The sequence below is a fragment of the Clinocottus analis genome, unplaced genomic scaffold, assembly GCF_023055335.1.
Source record: "Clinocottus analis isolate CAN_PGR_092001 unplaced genomic scaffold, fCliAna1.0.p SCAF_7, whole genome shotgun sequence".
Classification (NCBI taxonomy): Eukaryota; Metazoa; Chordata; class Actinopteri; order Perciformes; family Cottidae; genus Clinocottus; species Clinocottus analis.
In genome coordinates, this window is record NW_027176229.1 from 15,394,604 (window position 1) to 15,409,656 (window position 15,053).

A 15,053-nucleotide genomic window follows, 5' to 3' on the forward strand; every position below is an offset into this window, starting at 1 on the left:
GACCTTTGACCACTAAAATCATAAGAGTTCATCCATCGGGCCAAATTTATGCGCCAAATTTGAAGAAAATCCCTAAAAGTGTTGAGATGTTCTGTTTGCAAGGATGGGGCTGACATGAGGTTACATTAAATTGACATTTGACCACCAAAATTTGATTCATTAGTTCATCCTTAAGTCTAATTGGACGTTTGTGCCACATTTGAAGAACTTAACCCAAGAAGATCCTGAGATATTTGGTAGAAGACAAAAGTGAACTGTAGACCAATGAAGCAAAAACACCAGGAAAAAAATTAGGCTGCAGTAGTTGAAGCTCCCCAGTCCAGGTGAGAAATAGAGCTGCCATCATCCAATCCAGGAGTATCACTAAATATGTAAAAAGTCAGAATAAGTATATTTAAATCTACATTTACACATTTTATAAGTTCCATATGTTGCCTATCTAAAGTGCACTAACCTCTCAATGGTTTCTCCAAGGCTTAGCGGTTCAGTCACACGAGAGTCACTGAGACAAATTTATATGAAATATGACCAAGTGTTAGTAATATATCACAACAGATACACATATGAATAAAGGAACATTGTGAATACCAATAACATATTTCTAACTACCTTGCTGGCTGTTGATTTAGCCCTCTGCTTTGTCCTTTTTTACACAAATGTGCAAACCGATATGAGCATATACAAGTAACCACTATTACAATTAGTAGTGCTGAACCTGTAGAATCAAGAAATGGATATTTAATAATTGCAAAAGAATAATATGTAATAATGCAAAACACCACACAATTTTGATCTCACCTTATTGTTGGCATTTAAAAGACAAGCATTTCAACTCAGAGTGAAAGCAAGAAGACAGAGAATAGGAGGGCAAAAGCAAGTTGGGTTAATAGCAACAAAGCATTATTTTTCTTGTATTCAACTAATCATGTCAGGCATGGTTGACATGAATGGTGAGCGAAAGATGTACTGCTGGCTGCTGAAAAGCTAAATAAACATGGCCTTCGCGGCATCATAATTAGTAATTATAATTAAGAATTTACAACCTCCACCAATAATGTATCCACGTGCTGCATTGTCCCTTGTGGTGACTTCTGATGAAGAGTGAACGAGAGGAAAGAGGAACAAACTCAAGTCGATAGTCAATCATAACAGTGAGCAACAGGATGTAAAGTGTATCTGGAGGAAAAACTCACCACTGGTAAAAGCACAGATGTCACTGTGGTCTAGTTGAGACAACAAGATACATATGTGTTATTACACAGAATGGCATCATATATTGGTCAGAAAATGACATTTATACAATATAACTATTTATTTTGGTTTTATTAGGAAGATATGCTGGGTGTGAAATTCTACAATTATCCTTTGTATGAACAGTTCCATTAATCAAGTTATGATACATATTGAACAGAAACATTTCAATGAGAATAAATACATAATCTAATCACAGGTTTTTGGTGTTGCCTTTTGTAAAGAGTGCACCAATCCGTCAGTCAGCAAAAGGGGGCAGAGAGATTTAACAGCTACGATTTGGTTGAGAATTTTACCAGTGTGATGGAATTTCCCTTTCATATTTTTAAGGAAAAAAAACCCTCTCCTGCCGTGAGTCCTGACATGAAAAAGTAGAGGCGGCAGCAACAGATGAGACAGCAGCAGCAAGAGGCTGACTTGGAATCATGCCACTTTCGCGTCACTTCTAGTGAAACATTGAATTAGTTGCTTAGACGCATAAATATCCATCTCGAGTACACAGGTTCAGAATATTCAGGTTCATCAAAATTAGCACCGGGGTTTAAAAAAAAATGAAACCAATATTTGAGGCTTACACATAAAAAGAAAACAGGGATTCTAATGTGTATGTAAACACACAATCTGTGAAAACTGTTTCAAATTGATATCGAAGGGAATGATTAAACAGTCATCATAATGTGTATCATGGGCTTCAGAAAGTAAATATAAGCACCTGTACACTTTGCGGTCACAATGTAACCGGATTTCCCTTCAAATTCGCAGTCACCATCTGTATCAATGGAAACGAATGCCCGCCCATCGTGCTGGCAGACAGCCTCGGGGGATGGAGGGCCTGTACAATCTGTGATGGCACTGGTATTCAAAAGCATGTCGTTGCAAAATACTCTCATCACGTCATCAGCACATCCTGGAATCTTGCAGAAAATCAACTGTGCAGGTCTGTTTCCACCTGTAACAAACCATATTTCTATGAGATATCTCACATAAACTGTTTTTTTGTTGTTGTTTTTTTAATAATCATAAACAGCGCTAACACGTACCTTGACTGCCTGTGACTGGAAAGCACCGAGCGAGTTCAGCAGCAAGAATCAGCAAAAAGATGAAGCACATCTCTGTCAAGACCAAAATAGAAATTAAACTGAAGGCTCTCTAATGGTTGACACTTGACATTGTTTAAATTTGGTAAATAGTCCGAAACTTACCATTCATTTTTTAGATTAGTAGTGAAAAAGCTTTCTGGATTACAATTCCTGTTGGAGAAAAGGTTTCCCATCAGAAACATAACTTTACAGTATTTCTAATTAGTCTATACCCAGACACCCTTCTGTCCTTGACTCTCTGTCAGACTCTTAAGGCTATTTAAGCCCATTTCCGCCACCAAAAAAAAAGTAATCGAAAAAAAAAAAGACAAAGAAAGAAGAAATATGACAAAAACAAAAAGAATTATGACAAAAAAAGAGTCATAATTATGACAAAAAATACCTTGGTCAGGAAAGCTACAAGACGTTATTTTGCTCACTGTGTGGTTTATTGTACACATGCTACTGTGGGCCGCAGGCTTCACCATCAACAGTCAACAAATGTCTCTTAACGTCCCTCAAACTCTCCTCCCGTTAACTCCACAAGCACTTGCTCACAGCGACACAGGTCACGAGACCTTTATGAGACCTTCACTGACCTTCTGTTAATTTCAGACTACACCCGGACTTTAGGTCTAGAGACTCCAGACAGATATGGATTTAAACCTTCTCCAGGTCCACAGGGTGCAAACAATCTCTGCCATCGTACACTAAGGGACTGCATTCAGGAAGTGTTTACAGGAAGAAGTTCTAGCAAGGATCAGTTTTTGCAATTACTGAGTTCAGGAAGTCTCATGACCTGTGAAACTATCATCCTAGCTACATATGCGGGATGAGTCATGAGTGTGGCAGAGTGAGGTTGGATGTGTTGCTGCTAGTGGAGTAACCGGGACCAGAGGTAAGAGTTTAACGGTGTTGAAGGTGTACGCAGCACATGGAAGCCAAGCCCAAATGAAATGATGATATTGATATTTCCCCAATATTCAAACGGCTATAAAAGGAGATCCTAAGGTGTAAATGTCAATGGATTCTTGTTCAGGGGGACCTCCGCTATTTCCATGAGATGAGAAATACTGAGTGGCTGAAAACGTTAACTCTATAAAACTCTCTCTGTCTCTCTCTTTCTCTCTCTCTCTCTCTCTCTCTCTCTCTCTCTCTCTCTCTCTCTCTCTCTCTGTCTCTCTCTCTCTCTCTCTCTCTCTCTCTCTCTTTCTCTGTCTGCCTGTCTGTCTCTCTCTCTCTCTCTCTCTCTCTTTCTTTCTCTGTCTGCCTGTCTGTCTCTCTCTCTCTCTCTCTTTCTCTCTCTCTCTTTCTCTGTCTGCCTGTCTGTCTCTCTCTCTCTCTCTCTCTCTCTCTCTCTCTCTCTTTGTCTGTCTCTCTGTCTGTCTGTCTGTCTGTCGCTCTCTCTCTCTCTCTCTCTCTCTCTCTCTCTCTCTGTCTGTCTGTCTGTTTGTCTGTCGCTCTCTCTCTCTCTCTCTGTCTGTCTGTCTCTCTGTCTCTCTCTCTCTCTCTCCCTCTCTCTCTCTCTCTCTCTCTCTCTCTCTCTCTCTCTCTCTCTCTCTCTCTCTCTCTCTCTCTCTCTCTCTCTCTCTCAATAAACGTACCTGACAGATCCACGCTCAAATGTCAGACAAAAAAAGAGCCGTCCCGTTCACGTGTCCCTTTTATAAACGTTGTATAGATACACATTTATGCCGCGCAGCGCCGCGATCAGCTGTTAAATAGTGAGGTTCTTGCCTCTCTTCATTCATACCGTTCCCACTAGCACATGCTCAGCACTACTTTACCCACACATAGTGTTAAGAGTCTGACACTTCCGTTTGAGGCTGGCAAAGAAATAATAAAATGCAAAAAATAAATAGACATGAAGGAACAATGGAGCTAGGGCTGGGGTTCTCACCTTTGAGAGCGGCTGCAGGGTCCTCGGGAAGCGTCTAAGAAAAGGCGTATGGTTTTCACGCTGCGGGTGCTCTCGAAACCCTTGTGGGCGTGACGCCGAGAGAGAGACAGAGAGACAGAGAGAGAGAGTGAGAGAGAGAGAGAGAGCGAGAGCGCGCGCGCGCAAGAGAGAGAGAGAGAGAGAGAGAGAGAGAGAGAGAGAGAGAGAGAGAGAGAGAGAGAGAGAGAGAGAGAGAGCACACAACGAGGTGCCTAAATGCTTTACTCTCTATGTGTGTGTGCCATGGAGTCAGAACACAGTTTAACCTTTGTATCTTGAAGCTATACTGTATTTGTGTTTTTTCCCTTTCATTATGTTTTCTCCCTGCACTCTTCCCTTCAAAAAAGACCTGTATATAGCATTCCTTTTGATACATTATTATTTCAATGCCAGTAGAAAAAAAGAGTTCTTCTCCAAAGTTTACTGTTTTTTAGGTGATTTCAATAAAACACATTACATCTAGATACAACTAATTATATAGCCGACACTGAGTTTGACATGACATTCAGGAAAGCTATGTCTTATGAACTATGTTTTTAAAAGCCTTTCTCAATTCTATATATTTTCATTTTATTTTAATGCTGCCTCCCAGTCAGTCCCCTACAGATATGAAAACACATGAGTTGTTAAGGCCTTTACAGAAATAGAGCATCACTTGACAGGGTTTCACATCTAAGCACCTGTTCAGAGGGACGAAAAAGGAACTTTTAATTGTTAACAATGTCCTGGTTTCGAAGGGATCCGTTAAATGTATTGCTTTACTGAGGTCAAGGCTACTCCATTTCATTTTAGTCTGTGTATGTTTCTGTATATGTCTGAAAAGGAAGACCGACCTATACAACATTCCCCAAATAGCTTCCATGTTATGTGTCTCAGTGACTCCAAATCAACACACCTTATCATATTGGATTTAAGTTCTTCTCATTTTATTTTGAGAGTGGTATTTGCATCACTTGGTCACATTGTATTCAAACTACTGAAAAAACCTTGAATTTTGTCCAAATATAATTTCAAAAAAATTGAACAATCACTAAATTCTTGCAGAATAAAACCTAACTTAATATCGGAGAAGCATCCGAATGTACCCAACTAATCAACCAAAACTCGGATTTAAAGGGTATATTTTGTCACCTAACCACACAGATAAAAAAACTGTGTAACAAACGTGTCAGTCTTAAACATTCATTCACAGTGACAGCTCAGCACAACATGGAAATAACACGTTTGTTTTTTAAATCTTTTTTTTTTGTATCCTAATGGGAAATCCCCCATTTGCTTATTGTACCGTCCAAGCCCCAAATAAACGTGACTGATTTATATTTATGTTTGGGATTATCTTTCGTCGACTGGAGCAGGTTGGATAATCCATACTGTTTATTTCTTTTAAATCATCTTAGTGTCTCAATTACAGTACAGCCAAAGATAGAAGGGGGAGAGAGAGGGGAAGACATGCAACATGGGTCAGACGTGATCCCATGCGATATAGACGCTGCCTACATGGACACTCGCTCTACTTGATGAGTTACCAGGGAGCCCCATCCTTTCATATCTTTGATGTGGGAAAAAACTTGTAAAAAAAAAACTTGTAAAAAAGTTTTGTAGGAAATAAAGAAGATTGTCCATGGTTGTTGTTTGTCTTGTTGCCAGCATTTTAAGGAAGGCTAGCGAATGGTTTGATGAGACCAAGATCCATAGCTTTGACCAGGCATAAGCGTGCAGCATCAATGGCATCCTGCCTCTTGGGATTGTCCTCCGCTTTGCCAATTACTGAGAGGATTTCCAGCAGCTCACTCTCCATCAACTTCTTGGCCAGCTCACTGTTGTCTGAGTTGAGCATGTTGTAGACAATCACAATGCCACGATGCTGTATGGAAGGGATGGTTTGGAGACACAACCTCTGCAGGATCTCAAGCCATTGGGTTGTCTGTTGGGAGTGATTAGTTAGTAAAAATGTGTAAATAATGAATCCAAAATGCTAGAAGCTGCTTTTCAAACATGTTGTATTATAATATTGCAATACTTGTAATTCCAAACAGTGGAATCCCTGAGTAAATTAATGTGTGTACAACTGTGATTAAGTTATATTTTTGAGTCTAGGAGCCATTGTTTTTGGAGGTTGATCAATAGGGACTCAATGTCAGGACACTGCAATCATTGATGGTTACGTTTTGACTATTCATTTTTCTTAATGAAGTCCCCCCTCACAAGGTCATGGAAGTTTCAAACTAAATCATTGCAGATCAGTTAACTCTAAGCTGTAATGATATTGTAATGCAATTGAAAAACCAAACTTTTACTGTTACCACAGTAACATAGGCCTGAGTTAAAACGAGCTACAAATATTAGGCCTCTCAAAAGTGCATGAAAATGCTCCCAAGTGTCATGGAGGTTAATTTGGTTAACGTATTAAAGAGTAATATAATAACATAAGCCTTTTGCAATCACATACAAAGAAAGTGTGTGTTGAAAAGATTATTTTCTGCTGTAGATTCGGCATCGGTTCCTAAGGCTATTTAGGAGATTTCTGGGTATTTTTCATAGTGGGGCAGACATGCTTTCAAAACAGACTCTGATGTGACACTATAATTTATATTCAACAGTAAAAGCAGTACTGAACTCTGTTGTACATACCACAAGGGTCAGTTTGTGGCAGAGCTTCTTCTGAGCAGCAGTGAGCATGGCGAGAGCTCCAGCTGCAGCTATCTGAAGATCCTCGTCGTCCTCGCCACATAGCAGTACCATCAGCTTCAGTTTATCATTGCCATCTTCCAGATAACGATCTTGGACCTAATACACAAAGAATTGACATTTTTTAACACACTCCCACATGTTGGACACATGTTTCTCACATTGAGGTTTCTAAAGTTTTCGGTATGTTCTCACCTCTTTACATGAAATAAGGTTGCACATGCATTCAGTGGCAGCCCGTCTGATCTGGTCATGATCTTCAAACATGTAGTTCTCAATCTCTGGCAGAGCTTTCTCTTTCACAATCTTTACTCTACAAAACAGATAAAGGTGAGAACTCATATTAAGGCAAAGTCTATAAATTGCAGTATGAGTCACTTGTAGTAAAAAAAAATTAGGCATCACAGTGACCATCAGATTATGTGGTAAAAATTGTTACCGTAGTTTGTCACTGTAACCAGCCAAGTTAGTGAGGCCTCTCAGAGCTTCAAAGTTCTGTAATCCGTCTTTGTCTGTTTGAAGGAGGCTAACTAAAGGTCTCACCACCTCATACACCTGTCAAACAAGAAAGAAAGACAATTGTGTTGGTTTGTTGAAATATGAGGTAAACACACCATATCAGCAGATGCATACTTAATTTAGAAACATTCCCATTCAGAAAGTGAGTAACAAACAACAGTCTTCAGTGTTGATATAAACTGAGATTTCGAAAAGCAACAGAATAAATGGTCCACCATCTATGATATAGAGAAACAAAAATGAATCGGCAAAGGGAGGCAATGTCAATATCGAAAGAAGTGTGTAGTCAAGGGATTGTGGTACCTCATTAAATTTCCATACACCTTCCCCTACCACCAAACAAAACTAACAACAAAACCACTACTCTTGTATGTCTTACCCTCTCACCGGGGAAGGCAATTTCTGGGTTGGAAATAGCTGCAATCTTGGCAATGGCGTGGCTGGCTTTCGTCTTCCCAGCCTCTGTACCCTCCAGTGCAAGTGGTATTAAAGCCTGAGGGCAGAGCAAGAAGTGCACAATAGTGGGGGATTTTTTTTTTAATAACCAGTTTATCCAGTGACGGTTACCTAGTTATGAAACAGTTTCAATGTTCTATTGATGCCTCTAAATTACCTACATAAATAGAGAAGACCATCAGTGAGAAGATTGGCTAATGTTTAATAGTTATTGTAACTGCCCTGACATCGGTGACACCGAGTCAGATTTTGAGCGACATCATATGAAATCATGCAGGGGCTGGAGCACCGACACCACATTGCTGGAGGCCAAGCCATTATTACTGAGCCTGCTGGAGGGAGAGATGGCACAGGAGAACCAGGGCTGAGCGGGAAGACTGTCAGACCTCACTGCAGACCTAACCCTTTTGTTTATTTAGTTCCTCTGGGATTTGTTTGCGGAATACTTGAAAAGATTTTGGGAAGCGTCATAGATTCACTTCACTACGTTACTTTCCAAACTTTTCACTCACCTTCCCCCCACCCTGGGCCACAATAGTACCACGGTCTTTGGGATCCAATGACAATGCCAAGAAAACTCTAAAGATAAAAAATAGAACATATATTTAACATTCATATATTTCTAAGCAATGTTTCAACTTAAGGAGGAATGAACACGTGATTGGATGTATACATTTGTACTGTAGCTTGCATTCTCAAATCTCTGTCATCCAAAATTTAGAGTGAAACGGAAGTCCCTCTGTGAGTTGTGACTGCAGACAAAAGCGATTTGTTGGCATCAGCTTTGCGCTAGCCAAGCTGTCATGATATGATTCATGATATTTTGTGATGAGTCATGTGTTTTCTAGATTCCAGTCAGTTACCAAACAAGTTTGATGAAGCATCAAAATGTTTCCCCTCCCACCTCGCAAGCATCTCTTTGGTATGGTTGGTCAGGATGGAGCTGTCTGCTTTGACCATGACAGCAAGAGCTGAAATGATTCCAGCCTTCAGCAGCCTTTTCACTCTCTTCTCGATAAAGTCCTTCTTGTCCTAAAAAAAGAAAGTATACACATGAATAACAAAACCTGCTCTCTTTACGTATGTCAATTTATTGATTGTGATCGCCTGTCTGGCTTGGATTCCTTTTCTTTCTCTTTTACCTTGGGGTGTTGTTCGGGCACATGTTGCTTTGAAAATTTGGCTAGTTGAACCATCTCAGGGATGACATCCTTCTTATCATAGCAGTTGGCACAGTTAACTAAGGTGCAAGCTACTGCATATATGATTGTCTTATCTGTAGACTAAAACACAAAGAAAGGAGAGAGATTATTTCTGACATATAATCAGATATACAATGTTTCTTTTCTGTTATTTTCATACCTTGGACAGTTCAAACATAGCTTTCAGGGCAGTCTCGTCCTCAACAAAGTCATCTTTGACATCAGCATCATTAGTCAGATATGCTAGACCCTCAATAGCCCACTTCCTAGTTTTTGTATCAATCTTGGGATTACAGAGCCACCTAGAAGAGTAACAAAGGAAACCAATGGTGTGAAGAGGAATGACTGAAATGTACAATGACATCATGTGGCTGTATACATAGTGTCAGGAATTATATCCATTTTGCATCAAAATGAGATAATAACAAATTCATGTCTTGTAAAAATACTGATGCAAGTATCAGTTTTCGCACAGATTTTCGACATCTAATATCATTTTTTTCTATCATCATGGATTATCACCTGCTTGATTCACTCTCTTTGAAAGGCTTTGTGAATACTCACTTTCTGCACTGCTTGGCCAGCTTCTCTGTGGATCCCTCAGCAAACTGCCGTAAACCATAATCATCACCTCCAGCTGAACCCAGTTTGCAGAGACCCTGGAGATGACATGGACATGAGTATGCATACCAATACCCACACACAATTTAGAAGTTGTGTAGTCCAATTCACTGTCTAATAATCTTCATACGTCTAACTGGGATGTTTGCATCATGTGTTGTATTGTTATTCTTTATTGTGCCTGAGCTATGGCAAAAAAACATAAAGTTCTGTACTCTATTTCATTCTTTCCTTGGCACACTCACCACCAACGAACGTATTTTTATCTTCTCGTTAGTGGTCTTTTTGTAGACATCCTTCAGGAGCGAAACACCGTTGGTGATAATAAATGAGGCGCGGCTCATCTTAGAGGCGGCATGGATCAGCGCCTCAACAGCAACCATCTGGTCCACCTCGCGTTCGGAGCCACACAGTGCTACCATCATCTCCATTATGCCTTGCCGTCCGACCAGGGCGTTACCAACATCAAAAGGACCCTGAAGCAGCCCTGAGATAGTGTTGATAGCATGAATGGTCCGGTCCATGTCATTGGGGTCAATTTTGGATCTGTGGAAAAGGAGTACAAGGAAGGAAAACAGCATATAAGATGACATAAGTTATGTTGACTGGGTCTAAATTTAGAAATTCTTGGCTACAACACTGGTAAATGGTGAATATGTATTTTATGGACGTACTTGATATATTCATCACAAACGTCCCTGAAGTTGTTTCTCTCTGGGTCACATGAGAGGTCGTCATAGAGCTTGGTGAGTAGCACACTGGCAATCAGCTGTGTGTTCTCGCTCAAGGGAAGCTGGTCTGGCAATTCGGGAACCTGACCACACACTTTGAGGATCTTCTTGAGACCTGGAGAACAAACACATACATATCCGTGTATATATGTATATATATACGTAGATGTGATTTGGCAAATGCACTTTGTCAATGAGTCAGGGATTCAGAAATAGACTTTTGCTCAAACCAAATAAATGACCCGATGCAGCTGTCAGGCTCACCGTGGTCAATAGTGAAGAGGGTCTTGGAGTTGTCATTGTCTTTCAGGTTACTGCGCGGTACATTCTTGGTCAGAAGATTCAGTGCCTGGTCTCTGCCATGGCCAGACACCTTCTTGCTTGCAACCATCTCCACCAGAGAGAGGAGAATGGTTTTCAGGTCTTTAGATGTATCTGCAGATGGACAGACGGTTAAAAAAAAAAGTATGTCCAATCAGTAGTACAGTGCGAACATACTTAAAGCAGCACAGCCACAGCCATCTTTGATCATATGGGGTTTATTTGAAGAATTAATCTTTGAATAAGTCTCAAGATGCAGGTTATTTTTTATTCTGCCTTACCTAAAACCAAAGCCTCTTCTTTCCCATATTCCCTTTTATCTCCACCAGTGAGGGAGTCGTTGATGCATTGGAAGAGGTTGCAGGTGGCCAGTGAGATCTCCTCATTGTCGACAGCCATGATGCTGCACATCTTATCAACGCCCACCATGTGAATAATGGCCATGGCCTGTTTAGGGGTAGTGAAAAGAGTACATATTGTGAAAAAAAGTATTACTTCTACCTTATTTCTAATGGCATAGCTAGAAGTTGTAGTTTTGAAGTTTGATTGTGTTTGGTAAGCTACACAGTTGTCTTGTTGTCTTCTCAACTCTGTGATATTATTTTTCACATTTTTTCTATGAGCATGCTTACCCGAGATTTGTGTCCTGTGCACATTCCTGACAAGGTGCGAACAGCAGCAAGGATCATCTCTGGTTTGCCGGTCTCTATCATGTTGAGCAGCAGAGGCACGCCGTTATTCTCGAATATTCGCTCTGCTCCGGCATCCTCTCTTGACAATACAATCAGGTTGTTGGCAGCCTAGACATAAAATAATAGGTTGCTAAAGTGAAACCACAACTATGTACAAACATGCTACCAAACAATAAAAACAGAAAGGTCCTGAAATGTTTTTAATTCACAAAACAAAAATACCCACTTTTTCCCTCTTGTCCTTTTCCATTTCATCATCAAGAAGAATGTCAAACATGTTCTGTACCCTCGAATCAGTGGAGAATGTAGACTTAAGCTGTGGAGAATCAAAATTACACATTAAATAATTTCCGGATGCTGACATGACCAAATCATACACATTACTTTTGGTTGCGCTTCAGCATAAGACCATCCCTCAAATTTTCTTAGTTAAAAAAAAAAGTATTCCTAATGCCACAACCAAAGCTATCTAATCAGATTTTTAAGCCAAAATAATATTGTTGAATTCATGTTGAAATGCTTCACGCATTTAAGCAAAGTGATGAGTGTAGTTTGTAGATGAACTTCTTTGTATCTGTAATGTTCTTTTTAATGCTGACCTTGGCCTGGATGTCTGCTCCCAGCCTGCGGAGTGTCTCCAGGAAGGTTTTATTCTTTGGTTCAATGGTGGCACATCTCTGCACATCTTTGAAAGCCAAATCCAGTTTTCCTAGTTTCTCAAGAGCTTGGCAACGTCGGTACAAGGCTTTAATATCTGCTGCATCGACATCAATTGCTATGAAAGGGAAAGAAAGATTCTAACATATATGTTTTTGGTGCCATTAATAATATTATTTGGTTTAATTCTGTATGTATTACTTTACCTTTGGATGCATCAGATGCTGCATTAGCAAAGTTTTCCTAAAGAAAAACAGAAACATTCCCAAAAAAAGTATTAATTTGCCAAAGAAATTGCGAAAATGCTATAATTGTTATTAGCTTGTTTTTGTGGTATATGCATTACAAAACTACTTACCTTTTTTAGGTAGCATGCAGATCTGTTCCTGTAAATGATAGCGAGCACTTTTTTGTCCTTGCAGGCCTTTATGGCTTTACTGTAGCACTCAATAGCTTTGTCAGTATCTCCAGACTGGAAGTATTGGTTTCCCTCATCTTTTAACTGGACTGCGTCTCCCATCTGGTAAAAAGAATAGGGTGTATGAGTGGTGAAATAAAACCAACAGACACATTAACTTTAGGTTTTCATGTCCACTCAATGTTTCATCACAACAATGTCAGTGTCATCAGTCAATCAAATGTAAATGCAATATTATAACGCTTTTCCACAGCTTCATACCAAAATCATTTATCAAAAAATAAAACAGTAACACATACAAATAGGCAAACATAAGAACAAATCTGAAGAACGTTTTTACACTTTTTTGTTAGTTCAAGGATAAACAAGTATATAACATTTAAAATATCAAAGCAGGTGTCTATGTATGGCAAGTCATCAATATTTGTAAGTTTACTAGAAATTATCTGTCATCAAGCTAATGTTTTTTTTAAACTACTGTAACATTAGAAATATTCATATTCTTACCATCAGTGTCCTGCTGACCCGGGTCTCTCTTAGCAAATGGCCATGCACATGCTATCTCTAACTTTAAATGGCCTCCCGTCAGGCCTTATTTGGGCATGATCTCGTACCCAGTTGGAGCCATACAACAAATGCCACTTTCCCAATGGACAGATACTATCTCGTATCATAGGCACAGTCTACTCCCTTCTTATCCTGAGTACCCTCTGCATACCTGAATGTCCCTCAAATAAATAAATAAACACACCTGAAAGTTGTACAGTACCTTCCTGTGATTGTGTGTTGTCTCTCTTGCTCTGTGTAGATGGTCCGGACCTCTAGTCGCGAAACTTTGTTCCAAACTTTTTCTATCTCATGTAACCATCCCCACCAACTCGTTGATATTTATAGTGGATCTCAATGAGGTGGGACCAAACTGAAGTGTGCCATCCATCACACGAAGGGGTTCTCTGCAAGCACACTAAACCCCCAATAGGCAACTTTTGTACCAGAGGTCATTATAAACCATTATTTATTGTATTTAAAAACATATCATTTCAATGTCTTGGAATTATCCAAAGCTTTATGAATACAATGTATTTTCCATTTAAGGATGTCTGTCAGAGTAACTACCTCAAAGGTGGTCTGCTCCTGATAAGGTCTATTTAGGGCACAGACAGCTGAGAACTGACCAGCCCAAAGTGGGGGGGGTTAAAAGACAAGTGTGTGTGGAGACACGGGGTTGGGGGATGACAGCTGCAGGACCAGGACCAGAGGAATCTAGTAGCTTCTAGAAAAGGAATGATCTCGAGCCCCATGAGTTGGGGTGAGGCAATTGCTTGTTGTTGTCTGTTGTTTGTGTGTGTAATAGTAAATAATACCTAAAAATAAACGTATATGTTGTGAACTGGTGATCTGCCCTGGATATTTATTTGTCTTCTGCCCAGTGCTGGCAGGGACGTCTGGAATACACATGCAGACATAAATGTATCCATTAGAACAATAATTGATTAAAATATAACCCAATGAAGAGTAATGGCGGGGGCCCATGTTAGTTGAGTAGTTTTTCTTTTGACATGGGTAACAATTGTATGGGTTTCATTTTTTTAAATTTGCTCCCGAAAGTACCTTTTCCCACTGAGTCGTATGAGTCTCTGCCAATGTGTGTTTGAGTATTTTACTGGATCAGAAAAGCATTACCATCGTCAGTTGATGCCTGGCTTCAGATAATATATGGGTGAAATTCAAATATGATGTGAATTAGTCTTCAGTGGAATAATTTGGGGTGTATTTTTCACTTATTCTCCTCATCTTAATTTGAAGGGAGGAGCCATGAATTGGGATGGAGACAATGTGGGAAAGTACAGGCCATTTTGACCCTTTTTTTTCTTTTTTCACACACACACACACACACACACACACACACACACACACACACACACACACACACACACACACACACGCACACACACACACACACACACACACACACACACACACACACACACACACACAAACACAATGAAATGATTACTTGGACAATCTGTCCATTGAATATGTATTGGAGAAGTAAAGGAGTGTTTCTTTGCTTGGAGGGTATATTTGGACTATTCAAACTCTGGGGCCACCAGGTGGCAGGATCTATCCATTACAGTAAAAGTAACAATTGTACACAAACTGGAATTAGTTAGTTGTTTTTTTGCCAAAGTGATGCGAGAGAGATACAGATTCTTTATTATTAATCGCTGCAATGCCACAATGCAAACACACTCTTGAAGTAAAAGACCTGCATTTATTAATATAATTACTGGTTTTGCGGGATAATTGATATTGGTATTACAGTAGCATTGTATTAAGCAATATCGCATCATGGCATTACTTAATGTTATGTTAATTGGTAAGCAGAATTTTCATTATGCAGGTGAAGCTGAAGATAACTTTTCCAAACTGTTTTGTAGTGCAGTGGCCATTTGTCCGATAAATAAAAAACAAAAAA

At 39.7% G+C, this 15,053-nt stretch overlaps 1 protein-coding gene across 2 annotated transcripts; it reads right to left on the reverse strand.

Moving 5' to 3' along the window:
* Positions 1-5,178: 5,178 nt before the first annotated feature.
* Positions 5,179-13,431, reverse strand: unc45b (unc-45 myosin chaperone B). Of its 2 annotated transcripts, none has more exons than XM_068566775.1 (20): positions 13,344-13,431; positions 12,515-12,676; positions 12,363-12,399; positions 12,099-12,274; positions 11,726-11,815; positions 11,440-11,607; positions 11,089-11,254; positions 10,751-10,921; positions 10,430-10,601; positions 10,001-10,301; positions 9,699-9,793; positions 9,295-9,436; positions 9,075-9,215; positions 8,837-8,964; positions 8,445-8,511; positions 7,856-7,969; positions 7,397-7,512; positions 7,153-7,270; positions 6,901-7,056; positions 5,179-6,193 (listed from the first exon to the last, which is right to left on the reverse strand). In XM_068566775.1, exons 2-20 carry the CDS (start codon positions 12,674-12,676, stop codon positions 5,921-5,923), a joined length of 2,793 nt encoding a protein of 930 aa, XP_068422876.1. In that variant the 5' UTR covers positions 13,344-13,431; the 3' UTR covers positions 5,179-5,920. The 2 variants fall into 2 exon arrangements, with proteins under 2 accessions (XP_068422876.1, XP_068422877.1); XM_068566776.1 differs by having other exon boundaries at positions 13,326-13,431.
* Positions 13,432-15,053: the final 1,622 nt, after the last annotated feature.